This window comes from Lutra lutra, chromosome 6 (genome assembly GCF_902655055.1).
Source record: "Lutra lutra chromosome 6, mLutLut1.2, whole genome shotgun sequence".
Classification (NCBI taxonomy): Eukaryota; Metazoa; Chordata; class Mammalia; order Carnivora; family Mustelidae; genus Lutra; species Lutra lutra.
The window spans coordinates 22,592,269-22,618,202 of NC_062283.1; the positions used below are offsets into that span (position 1 = coordinate 22,592,269).

At 42.3% G+C, this 25,934-nt stretch overlaps 1 protein-coding gene across 3 annotated transcripts in view; it reads right to left on the reverse strand.

Moving 5' to 3' along the window:
- The window catches only part of CDYL (chromodomain Y like), a 185,845-nt gene that overhangs the window by 14,656 nt on the left and 145,255 nt on the right, over positions 1-25,934 (reverse strand). For all 3 annotated transcript variants that reach the window (XM_047733769.1, XM_047733771.1, XM_047733770.1), the window contains exon 3: positions 1,026-1,282. In XM_047733769.1, coding sequence (XP_047589725.1) covers positions 1,026-1,282 — 257 coding nt within the window. The remainder of the gene's footprint in view (positions 1-1,025; positions 1,283-25,934) is intronic.

A 25,934-nucleotide genomic window follows, 5' to 3' on the forward strand; every position in this document is an offset into this window, starting at 1 on the left:
TGCGGGACAGGGTTAGTTACAGGACTAATTATGAGGAGAGTATAACTAGAAAGACACCCAAATCCGAGTTACCTAGTATTCTAGTCATTGGGACTCTCAGCAGATGAGGCACTTTACACAGGATATCCACTTGGCATTTCTACAGTTTGGACAGCAGGTGGCACATTCAACCAGTTGAAAGAAACTAGGATTCCCTACTTTTTTTTTTTTTTCCCTTTTAACAGCAGCCTACCACACTTGGGACAGAAACCCCAAAAGTTTGGTGCATATAAGCACATTAGCACGGAGGCATTTCAGAAGGGCACAAGAGCACTGAAAATGAGCTCTAGGAGACATTTACAAATAACCAATGAAGGGACTTGCAGTTTAAAGATGTCCCAGGGACCAGCCCTGGAACGGTCTGTCATGAGACCCTGGCCAGACATACACATTTCTTGTCTGGAAATAAAGCTGCTCACAAGTGGAAAACAACTACCAGAATGTAGAGTTTTAAGAAGGCACAGCAGGAGTTCCAATAATTCCCATCTTAGACGGTTTCGTGTTTCTGAACCCGGTTTGGTGTTTCTGAACCCATCTCCCGGGACCCCTGAAAGCCAGCTTTGCCAAGTACTCCCGGCAACGATTACGAGCCCAAGTCCCTGCAGCGGGAACCACGTTCCACGAGCATCGATGGTGACACCCTCCAAAGGGCCTGGGACCCCGGCTGTTTTAACCTTGTTTAACAAAACCAAACAGAAGCACGTGCCCACATGCCCCCTGCACAGCACAGCCCCACCCTGGAGCAAGGGGGCAACTCCACGCGCCCGCGGCCCAGTGGCACTCGCAGGGGCTGCACGCAGGCGCAGTGGGGTACGAAGCAAGACCGCTCCGCCTCACCCCTGCTTCCTGTCATCCAGTGGGCCTGCGCAATGGTCCAGAAGGCGAGTTAGAAAGGGCACAACGAGCACCGAGTCGGCAAAGCAGGCCCCGGATACAAGGGCGTGGAGAAACACGAAGCACAAGTTAGCCCGAGGAGCGTCTCTCACCTCTGGGTTTAGTGAGTTATTCTCTGATGACTTTGTTGACAACAAGATGTGGGTGAAGCCATCCTGCTTCCTGACGACAATATCTCTGTATCTGTAGGCACTTTCTGTTTGCCTCACACTGAAACGCAACCGCTTGTCAAAAGGCTGGTCTCTTCTGTCGTCAATAAACTTCCTTTTCCCGGCTGTCACTCCTGTAACAGATGTCTGTATGCTGGTTGTTCCGTTGGCTGTTAACGCATCCATAAACGGGGACGAACCTGCCAAGAGTTTGAAATCACAGTGGTCTGTGATGTCCAGCTACGAAGTCCCTCCCTGCTGTCGTCTCTGAATCGGGTAAAAGCGCTCATTATGAACCCACGACTTAATGTAGTAAAAGCAAAGCTGTTAAAAAGTCTACTTTTGTGTTTTTAAAAGATTTTATTTTATTTATTCATTTGAGAGAGATACAGAGATAGCACGAGAGAGAGAGCATGCACAAGTTGGGGGTAGAGGCAGAGGGAGAGGGAGAAGCAGGCTTCCTGCAGAGCAGGGAGCCCAACGCAGGGCTCGATCCTAGGACTCCAGTAGCACGACCTGAGCCAAAGGCAGACGCTTAACGACTGAGCCACCCAGGTACCCCTAAAAAGTCTGCTTTTAAAGGCATTTGCTTTCCTTCAAAGTCTGACAAGCAAATCACCCCCTTGCTTATCTTGCCTAAAAAATAAGGATAGAAAGTACTTGCTGAAAAGAAGCTATGAAACTTGAGACCTCTCAAGAATGGGATTAAAAGAGAATGGGTCTCATGAAGAGTCCCTGTTCCAGGCTTGAGAAGTTGAAGGAAAAAAGGAAACTGGTTCAAGAAAATATTATTTGAGCCAAAGCTATCTGCCCTTCAGTTGACATTTCTTTTTCTGAATGCAGGACTGATGTGTACAGATGAATGACCACCTGTTTCTGCTGGTCCGTAGGTGGTGAGGCCGTGGCCACCATGGCAGATCCTCCACCCCCACTCCGTGTGGGGCACTCGGGCCTTTCAGGAGTTCTTTCTTCTGAGGCCCTGGGATGTGACTGCTCTCTGCCCACCTGTCCCAGTTCCACATTTTCAAACAGGCTTCTAAGGACAATTTCAAAACAATTCTCTTTCTTGCCTCATATAGTGTTCTGCTAAATTTCCCTCCTATGTCAGTTCCTCAGCATCAAAGTGGATGTTGTGTCTTAAACATATGGTCTCCTGAACTTAGTATTTCTTAAAATAAAGGCAAGAGATTCATTTAATGCTCTCCCTAGAATTATCAGGTTACGTCAGAGTAAGAATTCAAGTATTAATAAATAATTACAGTCCTATTCATACGAACTGTCTGAATATTATCTCACCTGGTGATCAATATATAGAGCCTTCGGACAGAAGAAGAAAGGGAAAGAAATGTAAGAAAACTGGATCAAACTTTACTAATAATATTAGCAGAGGTTCTTGGAGGGGGAGAACAGGAATTACAGGTCAGAAATATTTCCTCTACAATGAAAGAAAATAAGCCAAGGCCACCAGAAAAGACTCAGGAATGGACATCTGGAGAAGTAAAATAATCTCCTTGGTAAAACAACAGGACTTTCAATTGGTAGAAATACTTCAGAGGTTTTAAAAAAAAATTCAATTTTTTAAAATTTTGGAAGAAGCTATAATATGTGCATATATATGGTTCAAGAATCTACAAATGCAAGAAGATCTATGTAAGAGGCCCCCACCACCCCTGCTCTCCATCTGCCCAGGATCCCCACGCTCCAGTTAGCTAGAAAAACCCATGTCTGGTTTCCTAGTATCCTTCTACCTTGACATATACGCAAGCAAGCAAGAATAAAAAGATTTCCAACCCCCTTCAAAAAACACAAGTGGCAGTTCACTGACATAGTATTTTGTCCTGTCCTGCTTTTATTATTTGACAGTATCTTAGAACTTGTCTTAGCGGGTCAGTTTCCTTGTTCTTTTCGAAGGCTGCGTACCAGTCTGCTGAACGGATGTTCCATAATCCACTTTACCGATCCATACTGCAGGACGTGCTAATATTACTTTGGCCTCCCTCATTCCAATGCTAGCAAGTATTTCCAATTGAAAGAGCATTTGATAAACTGCTGTTACCAGGAACACAGGGTGTCCTAAATCTTTCTGAGGAGGCTAGCAAGGATCCTTTTTAACTTTCAACCTTTCCTCAGTCAGAACCTTCCCCATCTGTGTTCTCTCTGTCCACCATCCTTGACACACTCCACTGCAGCTAGAGGCAACAGGACCAGATAACTTCTTGAGTAATAGGGAAATGGATCACAGATGACCCTGAAACAATTAAGCCTGGGTGCCCAGGAGATGGGGTACCACAGCGGAGTCTCATGTAGCCAGGGGAGGAGGACAGAAGCTTCATTTTATCCACAGATATTATTCAGGTGTAGATGCTCCAGAGATCAGAGTCGGGGCTGGAGAAGTCAGGTGGAGATGGGTCCTTGGGGGCTGGCGCCCAGAAATGATGGTTGAATTGAGAAGCAGGAGCTCCAAACAGGAAGCATGAGGAGCGAGCCTGCTGACCAGGAGGCAGTGGGGAAGCAGGAAGGCAGTGAGAGGCTCCCCTCAAAGGAAGGGGAAGCTGCTGTGGCCATAAGGACGTGTCGGTAGTGGTATATGCCCCAGAGAGGTGGAGGAGAAAGTAGAAGAGGCAGTGGCAGGGGAGGTTAGAAGCCATTAATAAACTCGGGCAAGCAGTGTCACTGCAGTGCTAAGGGTAAGGGTAAAAAAGACAGACTTCAGGATACAATGAAAGACAGATAAAAGCTGTTAAATAAGAAAGCATACGTATTCAAGTCACGAATCCATTATCATGCTGTTATAAGGAGCGCAGAGCTACAATGGCCAGGTGAGAGGATGTGGACTGGAGGATGGGACTGCAGACAACCATGACCTCCCTGCCTGAACAGAGCCCACAAGGGAGCAGTCCTGGGCAGAGAGGGAAGGTGGAGGCTGCCTGACTCAGAGGTGAAGGATGATGTGACAAAAGCAAAATGAGTGGGGACGGGCTGGAGGCTGCGGTGTGCCCAGGAGGAGGGGTTCTTGGACATGACACAGGCCAGCGTGCTCGGAACAACAGGTGAGAGTGTCTGGGATCTTGAACAGTTACTAACCCCGAACTGAATTAATGGGCACACACATTAATCAGAACACAGTGAGAATGACCCAGCAACACAGGGGAAGGGCTGGGTAGCTGCCTTCCACCGGGACAAAGCCTGCTGACTTTGGACTGGCCCCTTGCCCCCTCAACTGCTCCTGCTTTTTCTCAGTCTCTTTTCTTTCCCAGTTTAAAAGGCACACATTCCTTAACTCTAGAGGCAGATTTCTTGGTGTCTTTTTTCCACAGAAGTGGGATTTCTAAGCTGTGGGGTCCATGTTGCCTTCATATGTGAGCTTCACAAAAAGCGCATTTTCTTTTCTTGGAGGCAACAGGTCGTACGGAGCTATCCGTGGTTCTGCAAGTGTGGAAATGGATTGGTGCTGGCTCATGCTGACCAAGATGACTGAACTTGGCCTTCATCTCCCTGTTAAAACTGCCCTGACTCACTGGTGCCATTACAGTTCCTGCTGATTTCAGGCCCTGTGATCTTGCCAGGGCCTCAACTACCACACCCACCCCAGCAGGACTCCTGGGACCCTCCGTTAACTCCCTCTGGGGCCGTGTGACATCTTACTGTGCCCTTTGTGGGTAGAGAAGTGTTCACAGCAGGACTGAGACTCCAGATCAGACTGCCAGCATTAGCTGGGTCCTGACACCCCTCCCCACCCCGTTGCCATTTGTGTCCCTTAGCCCCTCACTCATGACAACCCATCCATGGCGGTCGTTCAACCATTCCGGGTTTGTGCTCACCTCAACGCCTTTGTACTTGCTCCTCCCTCCGCCTAGAATATCCTTGCCCTAGAGCCTCCAATGGCTGGTTCCTCCTGCTCACCTGGACAGCCACAGATGAGCCTCTGTGGAGCGCCCCTCTGATGTGGGCCCCTCCTGGCACCACTCATGTCACCCCGTCTGTTCTCCTCACAGCCCTCCTCACCAAAGGTATGTCTTCCTCAGCTGATTTCTTATTCCTGGTGTCTATGTTGTTGCCATACTCCACTGAGCTCCGTGACAGCAGGGTCCCTGTCTGTCTCATTTGCTAATGTACCCTCAGAGCTTGGAACACTCAATGTTCACTGAAGAAATGAAGGGAAGGGCCCTTCAGGTCTCATCAGCCCAGCTCCCTCCATGCGGGGATGAGAAGCTAAGTGGCCTGCCCAGCATCACACGGCTGATCACCTGGTGCCAATCTGGGGACAGTAAGCACTACGCTTTAGGACAGAATCAACTGCTAAAGACCAACCTAAAAGGTAAACACTGAGATTTCGAAAAAAATATCCTCCACGCGTAAACTGTGGGAAAATTTACTGTGACTCCCTACACCAACAGCTCTGATGACAAAGAGGGAGCAAACGTTCTCAGTGAGTGGCGGACGGCTCCTTCAGGACCTGGGTTCAGAGACTACTAACTGCCTCCCTAGGATTTATTTGTTCCAGCGAGGAACAAACCCATTTCAGTGCCTCTCCTAATAAATGGTATTCTTTTTTTTTTATTAAGATTTTTATTTATTTGTCAGAGAGAGAGGCACAGCGAGAGAGGGGGCACAAACAGGGAGAGAGGGAGAAGCAGGCCTCCCGCTGAGCAAGAAGCCTGATGTGGGGCCCGATCCCAGGACACCGGGATCATGACCCGAGCCGAAGGCAGACGCTTAACGACTGAGCCACCCAAGGCACCCCTAAATGGTATTCTTTTAACATGTTTACGCTCAAAAGAATCCCTGCAAACATGTGTTTGTTAACCTGTTAGAATTCACTGCTTCAAAAATCATGTCTCTAAAAACGAAATGTGCCTCCTGCTTCCAAACATAAGAAACAGTAGCCATTTCCTTACTTGCCAGCAAGAAGTAGAAAACTGAAAAAAACACCCCCCCCCCCAAACAAAACGACAACAACAAAAACCCCATCCAGTAACTGTTTCAGACACTGGACAACAGGCAGGGCAGAGGCCTGTTCCCAGCATGAAGGGGGCCGAGCCCGGTGAGCCCAACAATGTCCCAGGCTTTCTGCCTGGAGGCCATTTTCACGCTATAGGTGCAGGCAAGGGACACTGTGAGCAGCCTAGCAAAAGTCCTAAAATCAGGAAGAGTCCAGGAGGCTCTAATTAGTGGGGTGGGGTACTGAAAAGGAGGGAGCCACACAGAAAGCTACAGAACTGCCTAGGGATCCCCTTGAGTCTTTCTTGAACACCAATCTGAGTATGCACGAGGCTAAACGCCACAAGATTTGGCAGACAACAACTTTTGAGGAAAAAAATTACCTATAAAGCATATAATTGCCAGAGCGCACGCGGGGCTGGGAGTCGTCACCAGCCAGGGTGGGAGAGACCTCGCTGAACAGCCGGGCACTGGGCTGAGACCCCGGCACAGGCACATATTATCAGTAGAACTCATCCAGCTCCAGAACAAAGGATACTCTAGAACTACACTAACAACACTTAAAAATAAGCCTTGAAAGGATCAAACTGATTTGCAAGTTAAGAAGTGGCTGTCACAACAAAACTATTTTGTTTTATTTTAAAAGATTTTATTTATTTATTTGACAGAGAGAAAGAGCGAGTGCACAAGCAGGAGGAGTGGGAGAAGGAGAAGCAGACATGCCACTGAGCAGGGAGCCTGATGTGGGGCTCAATTCCAGGACTCTGAGATTATGACCTGAGCTGATCACAGATGCTTAACGACTGAGCCACCCAGGCACTCCCAAAACTAACAGTTTCAAAAGCATAAAAATCAGGGCCAAAATATAAATGTCCCAGCATTTAGGAGCCAAAAAATTAGACATAAAAATAAGCAGAAAAATTGGACCTATGCTTGAAATCAAATGAATTTAATAGAAAGAGATCTACAACTGAGGGGTGAGTGAATAACAGAAAAGGACATTTCCTAAACTGTTATAAATTCACCTCAGTGATAAATCAGCTCAACTGTGCTCAAGAATTTAAAAGACAACATGAACACAGGAATTCCATTAGTATATTAGACGCCACCTTGAGACCCACCGCCAGATTCCATCCAGAATGAAGCACAGAGAGAAAAGAAAAAACAGAGTGGAACCCAGGTGTCCTGTAGGATGACAGCAAACAATCCAGCATATGTATAATCTGAGGCCAAGAAACAGGGTGTGCATGCGTGTAAAAAAATGTGCAGAAATAATGGCTCAAAGTTTTCCCTATCTGATGAAAACCAGAAGCTTACAGACCCAAGAAGCTTAATACCCATCAGGATAAGCACAAAGAAAACAAACGTAAGGTACATCATAATGTGTAAAAGCTAATGATAAAGAGAAAATCTTCAAAGTAGAGAGAGTGAAAAAGACCTAACAGGTAGAGTAACATAACCACCCCTGCATGTTTATCTGTGAAAGCGGAGCAGACAGTGGAAAAGGCGCAGCATCTTCAAGTGCAGGAAATAGGGGCGGCTTGGTGATCAGTGGAAAAAGCATCTGCCTGGCTCAGGTCACGGTCTTGGGGTCCTGGGATGGAGGCCCATGTTAGAATCCTTGCTCAGCAGGGAGTCTGCTTCTCCTTCACCCTCTGCTCCTCCACACGGCTCATGTGCTTTCTCTCTCAAATAGAACCAAGTGCAGGAAGTAAAAAATAAGCACACAGCACACATGCAGCATATTCTGTCCTTCAGAAACAAAAGAGAAATAAAAACTTTTCCAGGCAAAAGTGGAGAAAATTGGTAGCCAGGAGACCTGCACTATAAGAAATGGTAAAGGAAGTTTTTCAAAGCAAAACCGAGAGCAGGCAGAAGCTTGGATACACACGGAAGAATGTGGAACGCCAGAAGTAGTAAACATACAGGTAAAAGTGAACCCGCACAGACCGCAGGTTACATTTAATAAATGAAAGTAGGAGGCAACAACTGGCCTCCTCACAAACCACACCCACCTAACCAGAATGAGTAAAAATCACTCTGTGTGCACTACATAAATACAGTATCCTCAAGAAATCGACAACTCTCTGGAAAAATATGAATTCTCAAGACTGATCTCAGATGCAACAGAAACAGAAAGAATAACTGAGGAAAGATAAAAGAAAGAAGAACGCTGAAAAGTGCTTTGGGGCTGGCATGGTAGGAGCCATGGACTACAGAGGAAAACGGCTTCAAAGTTCCGAGGAAAGGAGGAAATCTACCAAATTCATTTCGTGAAGAGAATTTAACTCTGATGTCAGGGCTGGACACTGATGACACAAAACAAAACCACATGCCAATTTTACTTACGACTGGTGGGGCAAGTTCAGCCATCATTTATGTTGGGGGGTGGGGGCTTGGGGATGGTGTGTGCTGGCAGCTTTGGGCAATGTCCCCCAAATCTCTAGCCTCATTTTCATCACCAGTACCAACAGTGATACCCTCCAAAACCATTGGAAGGATTAAATAAAATATGTGCAGGAACATTTTATAAACAAAAAAAAAAAAAAAAAAAAAAGTCCCATTTTATTAACACCAAGTATTATAAAGCAATCTACCTTTCTTGAGTTTAATTTTGACAGACTTCCAACTGCAACCTTGGTAGCTAAGGTTTGGCTGGAAGACAAGCTAAGACATTTCTGAAGAGAACGGTGAGTGACATGCACCTTGCTAATTGTATATATTTAGAGCTATTCAGGGCATGGCTTTAGTGCAGAAGATGACCAATTAGAATTAACCTAGGACTAGTTCCTGTGATGACAATCTTATGGCACGAAAGAGAAAGAGAAGTCGGTATGGATCATTTAGTAAGTGGTAATGAAAAACCAGGCAGTTAATTTTCTTAAACTGTTGATTTATGTCTTTACTCAAAATAAAACACAGACACACAGAAGAGATGAGCACAGAAAAATCATTTGAGGGAAAAAAACCACCAAAACACAAAAAACTGATCTCACAAATAAAAAATGAGACGATCTTTTCTACCTACAGATTAGGAAAACTTTTTTTTTTTAAGATTTTATTTATTTGAGAGAGAGAGAGCGCGCGCACACAGGAGAGAGCATGAACAGGAGCAGGGGGAGGGGCAGAGGGAGAGGGAGAGACAAGCTTCCCGTGGAGCAGGGAGTCCAATGTGGGACTCGATCCCAGGACCCTGGGATCATGAACTGAGCTGAAGACAGATGCTCAACTGACTGAGCCACCCAGGCACCCTAGGAAACCTTTTTAAATATGGCAGTTAGATTAGGACTGGTGGAGAGCACCAGTAAATGGATATACTTTTACAGAGCAATTTTATAAGGTGTGTCTATCCGCCTCTGAACTTGTAATTCCACTTTTAGAATTCTCACAGAAGAAAAAGAAATTAGATGATGGCATGTTTTTACATATAAAAGCTATTCAAATTATTTTTAAAATAGAGAAACTGTAAAGAGCGCTAACTTTAATAGTTAGGAAATGGTTCAATGACCAACGAGAAACACATCCCTCCCGCGACACAGCACTGGGATGTTCATGAAGACTGTTAAGATCTTCATGAAGGTCTGTAAGGGTGTTCCAGAAGCTACCATTTACATTAAAGGCTACATATGCCAAGCTTTTAACATAAACCTAATTTAAATACATTGGGGGACATCTGAAAGTGGGGCTGTATCTGCAGATCTCTCAAGCTTGTGTTCTTTTACTTTGTTATTCCCAAAAGTATACAGCACAGAAATGAAAATGAATGCAACTTAAAGGTACATGTAAGTGTAATCAACAATGTTTACATGCGAGTTTATTAGAAACGCAAATACACAAGAATGTTAGTAATGGTTCTTCCTTCGTAAAAGAGATATGGGTGATTTTTATATTCTTGGTATTTTGTAAATTTTTACAATATACTACTGACATTAGGGTGGGAACTACTTGAAAACAGACTATAGCAACCAAAATTCAGACAAATATTTCTGGGATATTATTTTTAAATAGGTAAAGATTTATTAGTGTTTCTCTAAGCATTTTATAGTTTAGAGCTGTTTAATCAAAAGTTGGTAAATGTAATATGCTAAGGCTACAGTATAGGTCTGAGTCATAAGTAAAGTTCTAAACCAGCTGTTACTTTCTTTAGTCTACAGTTTCAGAGGAAACACTACAGTGTCTACAGAGTCATTAACCCTCCTTTACAGAGTTTAACATTTCAAAACACTGTCCCCTACACCTACTAACCCTAACCCTATGTAACCATACAAATGCCTACCACTTTATTCAGATTATATAATCTGCACACTGAATTCATGAACAGGAAACTTTCCCAATGAATGTGGAAGTAAAAGGGAGGCTTTAAACATCCGTATCCCCTTTTTTCCATAACATGTTAAATGAATAAACACCTTATACATAATTTTTAAAGTCTCTTTGCTCCAATTCCTTCAAATTCAGGTCCCTGTCTGTAGGATCTCCGGCTCTAAGGCCATACAGGCTTATTCTGAGCGGTCTCCGTAAAAGACGGTAACGTATGGTCAGGCTGCTATAATGTTTTGCTCCAACACAATGGATATATTAGGAACAAGTGTGAGCATACTGCAAATTTCAGCTTCTGTTTATGCCTGATTTTTTGTGGAGACCATTGAATGCACAAGCACAACTCAGGTGACTCTAGCTGGTCAGGAACACACAGAACACCTCCACCAGCCCCCTGGCTTTCTGTGTGCTTTCAAGATGCCCCTTCCGCTGCCTCCCAATAACCCTTCCCACACCCGCTCCCACCAGCAAACTGCATGTCTCTTACATGGTAAGGTGCCACCTTTATCGTAGTATTTATGTTTTTCTTAACCATTTAATAGGTCAAACTGCAGTACCACTTTCATTAGGGTCCTTCCTATTTTTAAATACGCTAATGACACAGTTTGTGAGTGCTGGGCTCCTATCCATTTCCCACCTGAGCCCGGTGGTTTTTAGGGCATGATTTCGCATAGTGTGGTGATTTTCGGGAACGCATGCTCGCATTATAGCAGAACTGGCTGTAAGTTTTCTCTCCACTGCTTAGTATCACAGTCATTCTTTTTGCCTCAGTCAAGAAAGAATTTATTCATAGCCACGTTTTAGACCTGGGCTTAAAAATAAAACCATCTAGGGACGCCTGGGTGGCTCGGTTGGTTAAGCCGCTGCCTTCGGCTCAGGCCATGATCCCAGCGTCCTGGGATCGAGTCCCACATCGGGCTCCTTGCTCGTCGGGGAGCCTGCTTCTCCCTCTGCCTCTGCCTGCCATTCTGTCTGCCTGTGCTCGCTCTCTCTCCCTCTCTCTCTCTGACAAATAAATAAATAAAATCTTAAAAAAAAAAAAAAATAAAACCATCTAATGAACAATTTGCTTCAAGAGGATGCACATAAACCAAGAAGCAACTGCCCGGTGGGGAATTCGATGGAAATGCGCATCATCAAACTCCATACTCAGAGATCTTTGGTATTCATGAGTCCAATCCTTCCAGGAGGAACTTCCGATGCCCAGCAGGGGCTCCACCCAAATGCTCCCCCAAAGTGCCTGGACCCTGTTGTCCCCACCCCAATGGAGGGCACCTTCCACAGCAAAGAGCCCCAAGACTTCCGGGGCTGAAGGAAGATTCTCCAGCTGGGGAGAGTGAGGTATTGTGTGTCTGTGTTCCAAAGCCCTTAAAACTGGGCTCTGCTTTCTCTGTGCGATCCACTGCTTTGTTCTCCACAGCACATTGCTCTCAAATCTCCCCCAGCTCCACAAATCTGTCTTCAGAGCTTCCTGCTCACTTTCAAGCCAATTACACCCCTTTTTGTTTCAAAGAGCAACCCCGACACCACAATCCTCCCCAGGAAACCTGTGTTTAAGGCCACCCCAGCCGACCTCCACAGTGGAGGAACTCTTCCTCCCCTGCAGATCACATCTGGGGCCAGGGCCACATCTTTCCTGTCCCACGTCACTTAGTGGGAACATCTAGTCCTCACCTGTCAGCCTGCAGGAGGGTTAAGGGAGTGAAAACGGTCTTTTGAATCTGTCAACACTTGTCCTCCTGGGACTCGCAGCCTACCTAGACTCTCGCCGGCAGGTCCCTCACACACAGGACAGGTCCCTCACCCACAGGACAGGTCCCCTACTGCTGGAGGGATGTGCCTGATGACCACCTGCAGCTCTGGATTTGGGACTCAGAGATGGAGTGCGAGCTCACTTTACATCACCACTGAGGCCCCTGAATGCTGTGCTTGGGGGTGCTTATTTTTGTACACTGTATTAGGACAAACCCTAATTTAGAAATGTAAATTAGCCACTGAAGGTATGGAACCTCTTCATCATACACATTTAATATAATCAAATTGAAATATAAAAATTGTTATCATTAAGAGTAAGTCTAGGGGCGCCTGGGTGGTTCATCAGTTAAGTGTCCGACTCTTGGTCTCAGCTCAGGTCACATTCTCAGGGTTGTGAGACTGAGCCCCGTGATGGACTCTGCTTCTTCCTCTCCCTTTGCCCCTCCCCCAGCTTGTGCCTGCTCTGTCTCAAATACATCTTTTTTTTTTTTTTAACATTTAAAAAAATGTGTCAGTAAGAGAAAGAGGGACAGAGCATAAGCGGTGGGGGTGGGGGGTGGTTGGGGAAAGGCAGGCAGAGGGAGAAGCAGACTCCCCGCTAAGCAAGGAGCCTGATGTGGGACTCAATCCCAGGATACTGGGATTATGATCCGAGCCAAAAGCAGACACCCAAATGATTGAGCCACCCAGGCATTCCTCAATAAATAAAATCTTAAAAAAAAAAAAAAGGGTAAGTCTGTTCATTTTTTTTTCTTTAAGATTTTATTTATTTATTTGACAGAGAGAGTACAAGCAGGGGGAGCAGCACAGGGAGACAAGCAGACTCCCTGCTGAGCAGGAAGCCCCATGTGGGGCTCAATCCCAGGATCCTGGGATCATGACCTGAGCCGAAGGCAGATGCTTAACGCTGCAAATCTGTCCAATTTCTGCTGCACACACATCTCCCCTGCCCCCTGTCCTGCTCATTCCCAGTATTTGGCTATGCTGGGGATGCACTGGGCACCCGTACCGTCCGGGCCCCGGCCATGTGTTCTAGTTATTAGGTATTGCAGCTCTAGCCTCTGGACCCCAAAAGATGGTCTAAGTAGCACAGCAAACGGGAGGAAGGCCAGACTGTCCTTGGTGACTAGCACCACACTTTCCATAAATGTGCTGAAAACCACAGCAATGTTCTGCCAGATGAGCTGCTTGCCTGGGCCAGGCGAAACTGCCAGCGTCTTCCATGATCCTAATGCCTGAGGCAGACGCCTTCTTATTCCAGCTGTTGCAGGAATTATCGTCCACGCTGGGTCTAGACAAGAAGGTCCCTTTCTCCTAATCATTTCAGTAGGGCTGCCCTATACCTAGACTGATCATCACTTCTCGGGTTCTTTGTTGAGGGGTGGACAGATGGGTGGGTGCTGTGTGACTTTCCCCCGTTCTACACAATGATGCTTTGCAAGTTCTGGGACACAAAATCCATCTCGTGCCTAACGAATCAGTATTCACGTGTTTAGAAAAGAGTAGGAGACACCAGAGACTGCGGCCTAGAAGCACCCCGGAGCCAGCTGATAAAATGTGTGCCTTACCTCGGGCTGTACTGGACAAGTCTGGGAAGGCTGCCCAGACTGCTGAGACCCTGCTAAGCAGCAGCCATCCAGACAGAAAGCAGGGGCAGTGCTTCTGGGCGTGGCCCTCACAAGGGGTCTCCTTCACAGCCCCAACCTGGATGTGGTGTCGCCTGTTGAACCCTCCGGCACCTGTCACACTGGGCTATGAGGAGCTGACTGCCCCGAGGAGGCCACCTCTGGGCCTGGACCCCAGCCTAGCACGTGACTCTTGGGTAGACTCTGATAAGTGAAAATATCTGAGATGCAAGCACCCACCCATGTGATCTGCAGGCCTTCTGCTTTCTCAACAGTGTCGCCAAGGTCTCCCCTCCCCGGCCCGCTGCCACCCTGTGTGGCAGGACACTGGGTCACAGGCCTCTGGGGGTCACGTCTTCCCTCACTTGGCAATGGGAAGAAGGGACAGAGGCATTCTCATCCTGCACACTCACAGCCTGGTTGCGAACCCCTCCTCAGCCCTTCCCCTGCATTGCTCTCTCGACTCGCCTGATTTTCATAGTGATTATTTTGTATCTTGACCAGTCCGTCAGCCTCACTGCTCTGCCGGCTTCTAGTTTTGGGACCTTACACTAGCCACGGCCATCTCTTAGGGCCACAATAACTTTCCTCACACCTTTTTATTCAAGTGTTTTCCCTATAAGACAAGAACCCAAAAACCCACTCAAACTTAAATCAAAACTTATCAGGTGAACAATTAAGGTCTTCCATAAGCTGAGGCTCTTCTGCATCTCTGACATCATCTCCTAAGAACTAATCAGGCACTCTTCTCCAGGTTCCAGGCACGATCATTTTCATCCTAGCTCTTTATTTTTTACAAAGATTTTGTTTATCTATTTGACACAGAGAGAGAGAGAACGAGAGAGAGTGCACAAGCAGGGGGAGCATTAGGCAGAGGAAGAGGGAGAAGCAGGCTTCCCGCTGAGCAAGGAGACCAAAGAGGGACTGGATACCAGGACCCTGGGATCATGACCTGAGCTGAAGGCGGATGCGTAGCCACCCAGGCACCCCACCATCCCAGCTCTTTAGTATAAGCTAGAGCCACGCTAGTGGCCGAGCGAGCTCCAGAACTTCGTACTGTGAGGTTACTGGCACAGTGCTAGCACTCAGTAAAACACATTCCAAATAATAACTCATTCTCTAAAGAGCAAGAGAATACTTAAGAATGGAGGCTGCATAAGAGGCATTTTAGTTCGTGAAGCATACAAATTATCTCCCTGAAACTACTAAGTAACTCAGGAATGCTAGAAATATACTCAAAGCAGATGAATGAATGGAAAACTGTGAAATGAATTAGTTAACAAAGCTGAGAGTATGCAGAATTAGGAAGCATTCTGAAAACCAACAGAAAAAAGAACATAAGCTGTGGTTTCTTCAATTAAAATCATCCTGAGTAATAATTAACTTCCAGAAAGAACCAACCTAAAAATATTAGGTATGAAAAAGCAATGAGGAGACTTAAAAGGAAATACTATTTTGAGATAAAAAGTAGCAAATAATGAGACTACGTAACTTTAAATAATATTAATGTCAATTTTCTAAAACCTATATAGGAGCAGCCTGATTAAACCAAATAATTATGAAGCAGGATATACACAACAATATAGTCTTCAATATGGGAATTACAATGTTTTGCAATTGGTAGCAGGGGTTCTCAACACAACTATGAAGTAGAATCATGAGGCAGGTTTTTAAAAACATGCTCCTCGGACCACATTCCCAGCTCCCAAGGGTTTCCGGGAGTGGAGCACTGGTGCCTTTCCCGGCTGACGCTGATGCACACTGAGGGCTGAGGACCTCGGCTGTCCGGGAAATGGGTTTGCTGTCTTCCACTGATGTAGCATCATGATGTATCCTATGGTCTGAAACAGGATATTCAGGGTAACCCAAAGGGAAGCGTATAAGTCAGAAGATGGAGACTGAATTAGCAGTGATACTTCCTCCAAATCAGAGGAAAAGGGTCATTTAAAGTCTAAATAATTGAAACAAATAAGGAAATGGGAAACAAAGAAAAATTGTATGTGATACAAGAAGTAAAGAACACTGGAAAGGACACAGGGAGATGCTAAAACAGATGAAGGACATTAGCAATGTAGAGAAACTCAAAATACTCAAAATACTCAGCATGACTGGTTTTTCTCCAATAATGAATTTAGTGAGTAAGTGAGAGGAAACAGTAAAAACTCAGGATCTGGAAACCAAAGAGTTTTCAGGTGGTCAGTATCGACAAGATCATACTGCTTTCTTCTTTAAAGACTGCATTTCAGGAAACATGCTCACAATTTCACAGTTTGGTAGCCTCAAACAGCCTAATGGTTGGTTCTTATATTACTCATACTTATAATTTTTCAGTTAGTATCATTTAGGAAAGGTAAAATACCCACATTTCAATTGTTTTCCCTCAAAATGGATTTCTCATTCACTGACAACTGTTTCTAACTTTTCTCTTATTCTTCACGCAAAGCGAGAAGGGAAACCCAGCGATCAATCATACTGGTCTCTCAGAGGAGGTAAGCAGAGGTCAGAGAAATAAATGGAGGCAGTGGGACTACAAGGAACGCCCTGAGGCTCACCCATACTTGGGGGCTGCAGTCTGGGGCATGTCACTAAATCCCCCCTTTACGAGATGAAAACCCAAAATCCAGAGAGCTTCACAGCCGTCCTGAGTCACTGAGTGGTGAATAGGCAGAAAGCTCAGATCACACTGAGGTCCATGTACTACGTGCACAGATGTGGTCTCTGCCGTGCCTCCCTGGCTGCTGCCAGAAAGACACACACGTGGAAAGACAGAGTGCAGGTAAATGATGTACATGAGTGATTAGTGACAATGACTGTCTTAAATGTCTTCCAGAAGGTGAGAAACATTTCCAGTAATGTTGTTTAAGACTTCACAGAGTCGGCTTTTAACTGGCTTGAGTACTTTTGCACTTAGTAAGTGCTCAATAAATATGTGTTGAAGATAACTTGTAAAAAAAAAAAAAAAGAATACGGCATATTAGGGTACCATGCTATTAGCAAAGAAATGGATGGCCAGATACAAATTCAAAAGACTCATGAAGGGCTGCGTTAAAAAAACCAAGATGGAAAAGAACTGGCTGAAATCAGCCTTTTAAGGGTTGTACCAAGTTAAAAATAAAGTTAAAAAGAAAATGGACTGAATGCTGGAGGCAGTGGAGGAGGCTGACAGGGGATGGGGATCAGCTCACCTACCTGTCTTGAGCACCTAAATATCCAGCCTAGGAAAAGAGGAATAGGAAAGGCCTTCCAAGGGGCCAGAAAATGTACTCCAAGCCAGTAGGAAAAGAAAGAAAAGAAAAGAAAAGAAAAAAAAAAAGACTGTTATTGTAACTCCCAACACACGTCTGATCAACTACTTGTTCCATTGTAAGGCTTCATCCTAGAGTTGTCAGGTTACTCCCGGCACCAACCTGGGAGGAATTTTCTCCCTCACAAACAGGGAGAAAATTGTGCAGTGAGTCTTGTTATGTGGGCAGAAGGATGAATTAGTACGTAGTCACCACTAATGTTCCTCATCCCGCAGAAAGTATGCTGGGGAAGTGACAGCCCTCACTGCGCTTACAACACACTCACCCCTGAGCGTATCCTGTCTACCTTCAAGCTGGAATCTATGTTATCTGCTAACTTTGCCAATAACAGGACTGCCTGAGGTCAGCCACGGATCTTCAGAGGAACAAGTCAGGGATATAGCATGCCAGTGTGATTATCAAAAGAAAAAAATACCCACCATGTACACAAGTTAAAAGCTGACCTAGAATTTGGTGAAGAAACTGGCTTTGCCATTTCACTTGGACGACTCCTGCTTTCACCCCGAGTACTGCCGGGAGTGTACTGCCGGGAGCTGGTGGCGGGCAGCGGCTTTGCCATGAAAGGCTCTGCCTGCAGCACTCTCACCTGCTCACAGGGCACCCCCACGACACCCGGAAGCAGTTCTGTCTCCACAGGTCATCTGTGGACTTTGTGCTGCAGAAAATGACATGCCACAGACTCTCCTGCAGACACAAACAACAGAGCCCCATGCGGAGCCCCCATCCAGCAGGTCACAAAACTACCTACAACTCCCTTCCGCTTCCACCACCTGGCTGTCCTGAGAGAGGAGCGCCTACTGAAACAAACCTCTCAACTGTAACTTACCACCTCAAAATTCTTACTACCCAGCCAAGCATGGGAAGGGGAATTCTTTTTTTTTTTTTAATTTTATTTATTTATTTATTTGACAGAGAGAGATATCACAAGTAGGCGGAGAGGCAGGCAGAGAGAGAGAGAGGAAGAAGCAGGCTCCCCGCTGAGCAGAGAGCCCGATGTGGGGCTCAATCCCAGGACCCTGGGATCATGACCTGAGCTGAAGGCAGAGGCTTTAACCCACTGAGCCACCCAGGCACCCCGGGAAGGGGAATTCTAATACCTCAGAAATAGCCGAACCCTAATTTTGCTTTCATGTATCTCTCCGTACCTTTTGCAGAAGTCTTAAATAAAATATAAGCAAATAGAATTTAATATGATTTTTTAAATCGTGGATATATTAAAAATTTACCATTTTAACTATGTTTAAGGGCATTAAAGTATATTCATTCACACTCTTGGTGCAACCATCACTACTATCCATCTCCAGAATGCTTTCCATCTTCCCAAACCAAAACTCTGAACTCATTAAACAAGAACTCTCCATTCACCAACAACCATCACTCTACTTTTTGTGTCAATGAATGTGACTACTCTAGATACTGCCTACATATGGAATCGTATGCATTTGTCCTTTGTGCCTGACTTACTTCAGTGAGCATGTCTTCAAGGTTTACCCATGTTGTAGCATGTGTTAGGACATCATTTCTAAGGCTGATTAAGATTCCATTGTATATATAAACTGCATTTTGTTTATCCATTCATTCATCAATGGATATTTCTCAGTTGTTTCCAATCTTTTGGCCACTGTGACTAATGCTGCTATGAAGATGAATGTACAAATATTTGAGTCTCTACTTTCAATCTTTTGGAGAGACCACCTAGAGGTGGAATTTATAATTCTATGGATTATAGAGAAATGTCTATATCTGTTGATACAGAAGTGGACTATTGATAATTTCTTTTTAAAATTATATTTAATATTTCCCCTGAATTAGCTAGAATGTTTAATTAGTAATTATAATCAAACTCTTGGAGAAGATCCAACTCATGCACTGGTGGTGATTACTTCCACTTTGGTGCTATTTTTTGTTTTGCTTTCCTGAGATTAGAAACCAGAGAAGATCAGGAAGTAAAATCCTTTAAATGTCGAAGAGGGGTTAATATAATCAAAGCCACATTGCACAAAGATCCACAGCCAATTCTGAGGCTTAGAGACCAAACCCTCATAAAATACATCATTTGTTTCTTTTTATGGCCAGAAACTGTTTTCCACTAGCCAACCTTGCAGCTTAAATGTACCTATAGGGAGTCACGTGGTTCCCTGAGGTTAGGATCCAGGCTTTATCAGGCTTCTGCCTCTGGTTCTGAGCACTGGGTCAACTCAGTTTGCTGAATGACATTCTGACAGTAGGAGAATAAAAAGAATTTAGGGACTTTTGTTCTTTAGAACAGAAACACTTCAACAAGCAATGTCACTGTAAACCATGCCAACATCTACAATTAATTCAGAGTATAACTAGAGACAATCAAGTGTCCTTGTCCATATTTTAAAGTTCTGAGTTATAAAGGTCAGTAATATATGTATTATTATATGTAGAAGAACCCTCTGTCAGTTTTAATCTTCATTTTGAGTTGTGTTGAGCTCCTCAGAGAGCATTAATCTCTAAAGGGATTTGGATTTCTAAATCTAGAAAAGAAATGAAGTCCTTAACAGACCAAAGGAAATTTAGGCGTCCATCTTTATGCAGCTCTTTAACACATACAGTGATAATATACAAAGCTATCAGCAACCAACATTTTAGAATCAAAGTTAAGAACACTGAGGAAAAAGAAATCCTGAAAAATGAAGTATATTATTTGAAGAGGTTAATGGAAAACGTTATTAAAGCATGAGCAATCTTTAATTACAAATGTAAATTCAAGCTATTTAGTTTTACTATGACACACTAAAACAAAAAATAGAAAATTACTAGCAATATAAATCCCGTTATTCTAACTAATCATATCAGGATAAGTTCAAAAATAAATCCAGTAAGAAAGGTGATACTTTAAATTTAGTATATTTTATTTCCTCATTAACAGCTTTGACAGTAAGTCAAATATTGGAAAGAAAAAACTTACTGAAAATCTGTACACTATAATGTCACCTTAAAGTACCAAAAAAAGAAGAGAAAATAATGAGATTCACCTTCCTCTTTAGTGCTGAGAATAAAGGAGGACTGGCAAGAAGAACAAAATATGAGAAGGATAACAACTATCTACAAGGTATAATTCTTCAATAGTGAAATCTTATTACTTATTACATCTACAAGAATTTTATTTCTTGCAATAATGATTCTGCCTTATTTGACATAGGACTGAATTCTCTCTAACACTTTTCCTCATAATGTTTACCTTGACTTTTAGGAACAACTAGTTTCTGCAACTACTGCTTTAGGAAGATAATGAATCAATTACAATCTATTTTTTCTATTTCATTTTAATAGTGCATGGCCATTAATTTCAAATCCTAGATACTAAAGGAACATACTATCTTGCTTCGATACCTGTAGAGTATAACCAAATTTCTATTTCAAATAAAAGGAACTGTTCTGCTTCTACTTCATTTTGCATCTTCCTATAACAGCCTAGGAAGAACTGAGTAAAAAAAAATATCAATAGATGTCTTCCTCTATGAGAGGAGCAAAAGCATGGTTCCCTATGACTCAGGCATAGAGAGACAACTGAAGCTTACAGAAGTGCACATTGAGAAAAACCTTCCAGCAACTATAGCCAAGGCAAAACCCAAATCCAGCTCAACTCCTGAGTAGAATGACTCAATCCCCATACTAGCTGCCTGAGAAGAACCATGCTCATTTCTAGGTGTACATATAATTTATCCCAGTCTCTCCTTTTTACAAGATGTCCAGCATTCAATAACACATTATAAAATACAGAAAGATCAAGTAAAAAATTACAACTCATAGTCAAGAAACAAAGCAATCAAGAGAAATAGACTTGGAGATAACCCAGATAATGGTACTATCATACAGGGACATTGAAATAACTAAGATACATGTAAAAGAATCTACTAGAAAAGGTGGACAACTTGCATGAACAAATGGGACATTCCAGCAAAGACACAGAAACTTTTAAGAAAAAGTCAAGTACTAAAGCTGGAAATAACAAACCCTGGAGAAGGGAAGAATCTGATTTCCAGAGCTGCCATATTGTTTTGAAAGTCCTGTTTTTAACAAGTCACAAGACATGCAAAGATACAAGAAAACATGATCCATACCAAGCAGTCAACAGACACAGACACTGAGGAAGCCGAGACATTGAACTTAACGAAGATATTAATCAGCTATTTCAAATATGTTCAAGAAATAAAGAAGATAGTATCAAAGGATCTAAAGGGACTTATGAGAAAAATGTCTCACCAAATAGTATCAATAGACTATTTTAGAAAATAGAAATCCTTGAGTTGAAAAGTACTATAACAGGAAAAAAAAAAAATCACTAGAGTAGCTCAATAGCAGATTTGGGTCAGCAGAAGATATAATCACCAAACCTGAAGAAAGGTCGACTGAGATTATCTAGTCTAAGGAAGGGTTAAAAAAAAAATGACAAAAAAGAACAGAACCTCAGAGACCTCTGGGACATCATTAAGTATATGAACACACCATTATGGGAGTCTTGAAAGGGGACGACAAAGGCAGAAAAAAAAAATATTTGAAGAAATAATGGCCAGAAACTTCCAAAATGTGATGGAGAACATTAATCTGTATATCCAAGAAGTTCAAGAAATTCCAAACAAAAATAAACTGAAAGAGATCCTCACCTGGACAAATCATAATAAAAATTCTGAAATATAAAGACAATAAAAGAATCTTGAAAGCAGGAATAGAGAACCAACATGTCAGGTTCTAGGACCCTTGATAAGATTAACAGCTTAATTCTTAGTGGAAATTATGGAGGTCAGAAGGCAGTAGGATGAAATAAAGTACTGAAAGAAAAATACTGTCAACTAAGAATTTGATATCTAGCATAATTAATACTTGAAAGTGAAGGAGAAATTAAGACATTCCCAGATAAACAAAAACAGAGATTCAGTAGCTAGTTGACCTATTTTACAATAAATACATATATACATACTGACTAAAGGGAGTCCTTTAGGCTAAAATGAGAGAACACTAGATAGCAACTGAAGTCCACACAAAGAAATAAGACACTGACAAAAGTAACTAAAAAGGGGGGCACCTGGGTGGCTCAGTGGGTTAAAGCCTCTGCCTTTGGCTCAGGTCATGATCCCAGTGTCCTGGGATCGAGCCCTGCATCGGGCTCTCTGCTCTGTGGAGAGCCTGCTTCCTCCTCTCTCTGCCTGCCTCCCTGCCTGCTTGTGATCTCTCTGTCAAATAAATAAATAAAATCTTAAAAAAAAAAAAAAGTAACTAAAAAGGTAATTATAAAAGACAGGGTAGGGGTGCCTGGTTGGCTCAGTTGGTTAAGCCACTGCCTTAAGCTCAAGTCATGATCCCAGAGTCCCGGGATCAAGCCCCGCACTGGGCTCCCAGTTTCAGTCTGCTTCTCCCTCTGACCTTCTCCCCTCTTATGCTCTCTCTCACTCTCTCAAATAAATAAATAAATAAAATCTTTTAAAAAATAAAATGAAATAAAAGACAGGGTATATGTGTTTCAGTCACAATTCTCTTTGTCTTATCTAATTTAAAAGACAAGTACATAAAGCAATAATAATAAATCTGTGTTGATGAGTGTATTAAGTAAAATGATGGATTTTGTATGACAAGAACAGCACAAATTAGAGAAGAGAGAACAATGATATGCAAGATTAAAGTTTTTATATACAACTGAATTTAACATTTTCATAGATTAAAATGTAAATTGTAATCTCCAGGGCAACAACTAAGAAAAAAAGCCAAAAATATATTGTAAAAAAACAATGAAGGAATTAAAATGGTACATCAGACAATACCTGTTTAACATGACTAATGGAAGGCAATAATGAAGTAACAAAGGGAGAAAAAAAGGTGTAGGCTATCAGTAATTACAAACACTCAATTTAAAAGGCAGAGATAGTACGGATAAAAAGACCGGATTTAACTCTATGCTGTCTATATAAGAAACACTTTATATACAGACACAAACAGGTTAAAAGATTGGGAAAGACACATGGTGTATAAACAATAATCAAGGGAGACCTGGAACGCCACTTTAAAACAAGCAGTTAGGTGTGCCTGGGTGGCTCAGTCAGTTAAGCATCTGCCTTCAGCTCAGGTCACCATCCTGGAGTCCTGGGAACTGAGTGAGCCTTGTGTTGGGCTCCCTGTTCAGCAGGAAGTCTGCTTCTTCTACTCCCTCTTGCTCACTCTTTCTCACAAAAACAAACCAACCCCAATAGTTACAAGAGAAAAGGAAGTCTATTTTGTAATAACAGAGTGTGAAATCATCAAGAAGACATAACAATTATGAACTTACCTGTACCTAACAAGAAAGCCCTAAAATGAAGCAAATATGACATAAGTGAAAGGAAAAACACACCATTCAACAATAATCACTCAAGTCTTTAATATCCCATTTTCAATATGGATACTGAACTAGAAAGTACAGACAGAAAATCAGCAAGGAAAGATGACTGAACATCACTATGAACCAACTAGACCTAAAAGACATCTGTAGAATAACCTACCCAACAACTGTATGACCTGTGAACACAATGGAATGAAATTAGAAATTAGTAACAGGAGGATATTTGGTAAACCCTCCCATCAAAAAAGAAGATCTCAAACTATTAAGCCTAAACACCCACCCTAGGAAACTAAAAGTCAAAAAGTAAACAACATAATGCAAGCAGAAAGAGGGAAACAATAAAATTCAGAGCACAAATTAATGAAAAATACATTTGAAAAGAGCAAAAATCAAAGAACCCAAAAGTTGGTTCTTTGAAAAAAAAAAAAATTCAACGAACTTTTTAGACTGACCAGGAAAAAAAAAATTGGATTACTATAATCAGTAATGAAAGTGTGAACAGCACCTATGATCTTACAAAAATAAAAAGGATTATAAGGGAATACTATGACATATAATTATATGTCAACATATTAGAAACCCTACATGAAATAGACAAATTCCTAGAACAATATAAATTACTGAAACTGACTCAAGAAGAATTAGAAAATTTGAAAAGACTTGTTAACAAGATATTAAAGGAATAATAATAATAAAAAAACTTCCCACAAGGAAAAGTTTCACTGGTGAAATCTACCAAACATATAAAGAATTAAAACCAATCCTTCATAAACTTTTCCAATAATAGAGAAGAGGAGAAAACACCACACTCATTTTATGAAGCCATTGTGATACCAAAACCTCACAAGGGTAATAAAAGAAAACTATAGACCAATAACCCTTATGAATACAGATTCAACATCCCCCAACAAAATATTAGCAAGCTGAATCCGGCAGCATTCACAATTGATTTATGTAACATGACCAAGGTGGGGGGGCACCTGGGTGGCTCAGTGAATCAAAGACTCTGCTTTCGGCTCAGGTCATGATTCCAGGGTCCTGGGATCGAGCCCTGCATCGGGCTCTTTACTTGGCAAGGAGCCTGCTTCCCTTCCTCTCTCTCTGCCTCTCTGCCTACTTGTGATTTCTGTCAAAAAAAAAAAAAAAAAGATTCTCCTTTAAAAAACAAAACAAAACAAAACATGACCAAGTGGGATTCATATAGGAAGGCAAGGTTGGATCGATATATGAAAATCAATCAATGTAATAAACCACATGAAAAGAAGACAAAACCACATGATCATTTCAAACAATACAGAAAAAGTGTATGATAAAATTCAATACCCTTTCATGATAAACACTAAAAAACCTAGGAAGAGAAGGAAACTTCCTCTATCTGATAATAGGTATCTGTGAAAAATCCACAGCAACCATCATACCTAATAATGAAAGACTGAACACTTTCCCTGTAAGATCAGGAACAAGAAAAAGATGTTCACTCTAGTCACTTCTATTCAGTGTCGAATTGGAGGTCCTAGCCAGGGCACTTAGGTAAGAAAATGAGGTAAAAGATCAGAAAGGAAGAGGTAAACTATTTATTTGCAGATGAGATATAACTATAAATACAGAAAAATCCTAAGGAATTTATATACATATACACAATTATTAGAACAGATGAGTTGAGCAAGATGACAGATACAAGACCAATATACAGAAATTGATTGTATTTCTCACATAGTAGCAGTAAGAAACAAAATGAAATTAAAAAAACAATTTACATTTATAATGGCATCAAAAAGAATAAGATATGTAGGCATAAATTTAACCAAAGAAGTGCAAGATCTGTATACTGAAAATAACAAAAACTCACCAAAGAACTTGAAGATCTAAATGAATGAAAAGACATCCCATATTCCTGTATTAGAAGATTTAACACTGTTAAGGTGACAGTTCTCCCAAAATTGATCAATGCAAACCCCAGCTGACTTTTAATAGTAATGGACAAGCTGAATCTAAAATTCATAGAGAATTGCAAAGAACCCAGAATGGCAAATGTTCCTGGAAAGGAACAAAGCAGGACTCATACTTCCTGATTTCAAACTTCACTACAAAGCTACAGTAATCAAGGCAATATAGTACTGACATGTAACAGACATATAGATCATTGGAATAGAATTAAGAGTCCAGAAATAAACTCAGTGTTAACTGGTATCTGACAAGGACACCAAGGCCATTCAATGTAGGGAAGACTACTCTTTTCAATTATTAGTTTTGGAATAACAGAACAGCCCTATGCAAAAGAATGAAGGTGGATCTGTGTACTGTATACCATATATAAAAATTAACACAAAATGGATCAAAGACCTAAATGAAAGGGCAACATCTACAAAATTCTTAGAAGATGGGTATAAAATCTTCCTGACCTTGGATTAGGAAAGGGCTTCTTAGCTATGACATGAAAAGCACAAGAAGCCAAAGAAAAAAAATAAAAACAGTAAATATAATCGAAATTAAAAATATTTTTGCTTCAAAAAAAAATTTTTGCTTCAAAAGACACTATCAAGAAAGTGAAAGACAACCAACA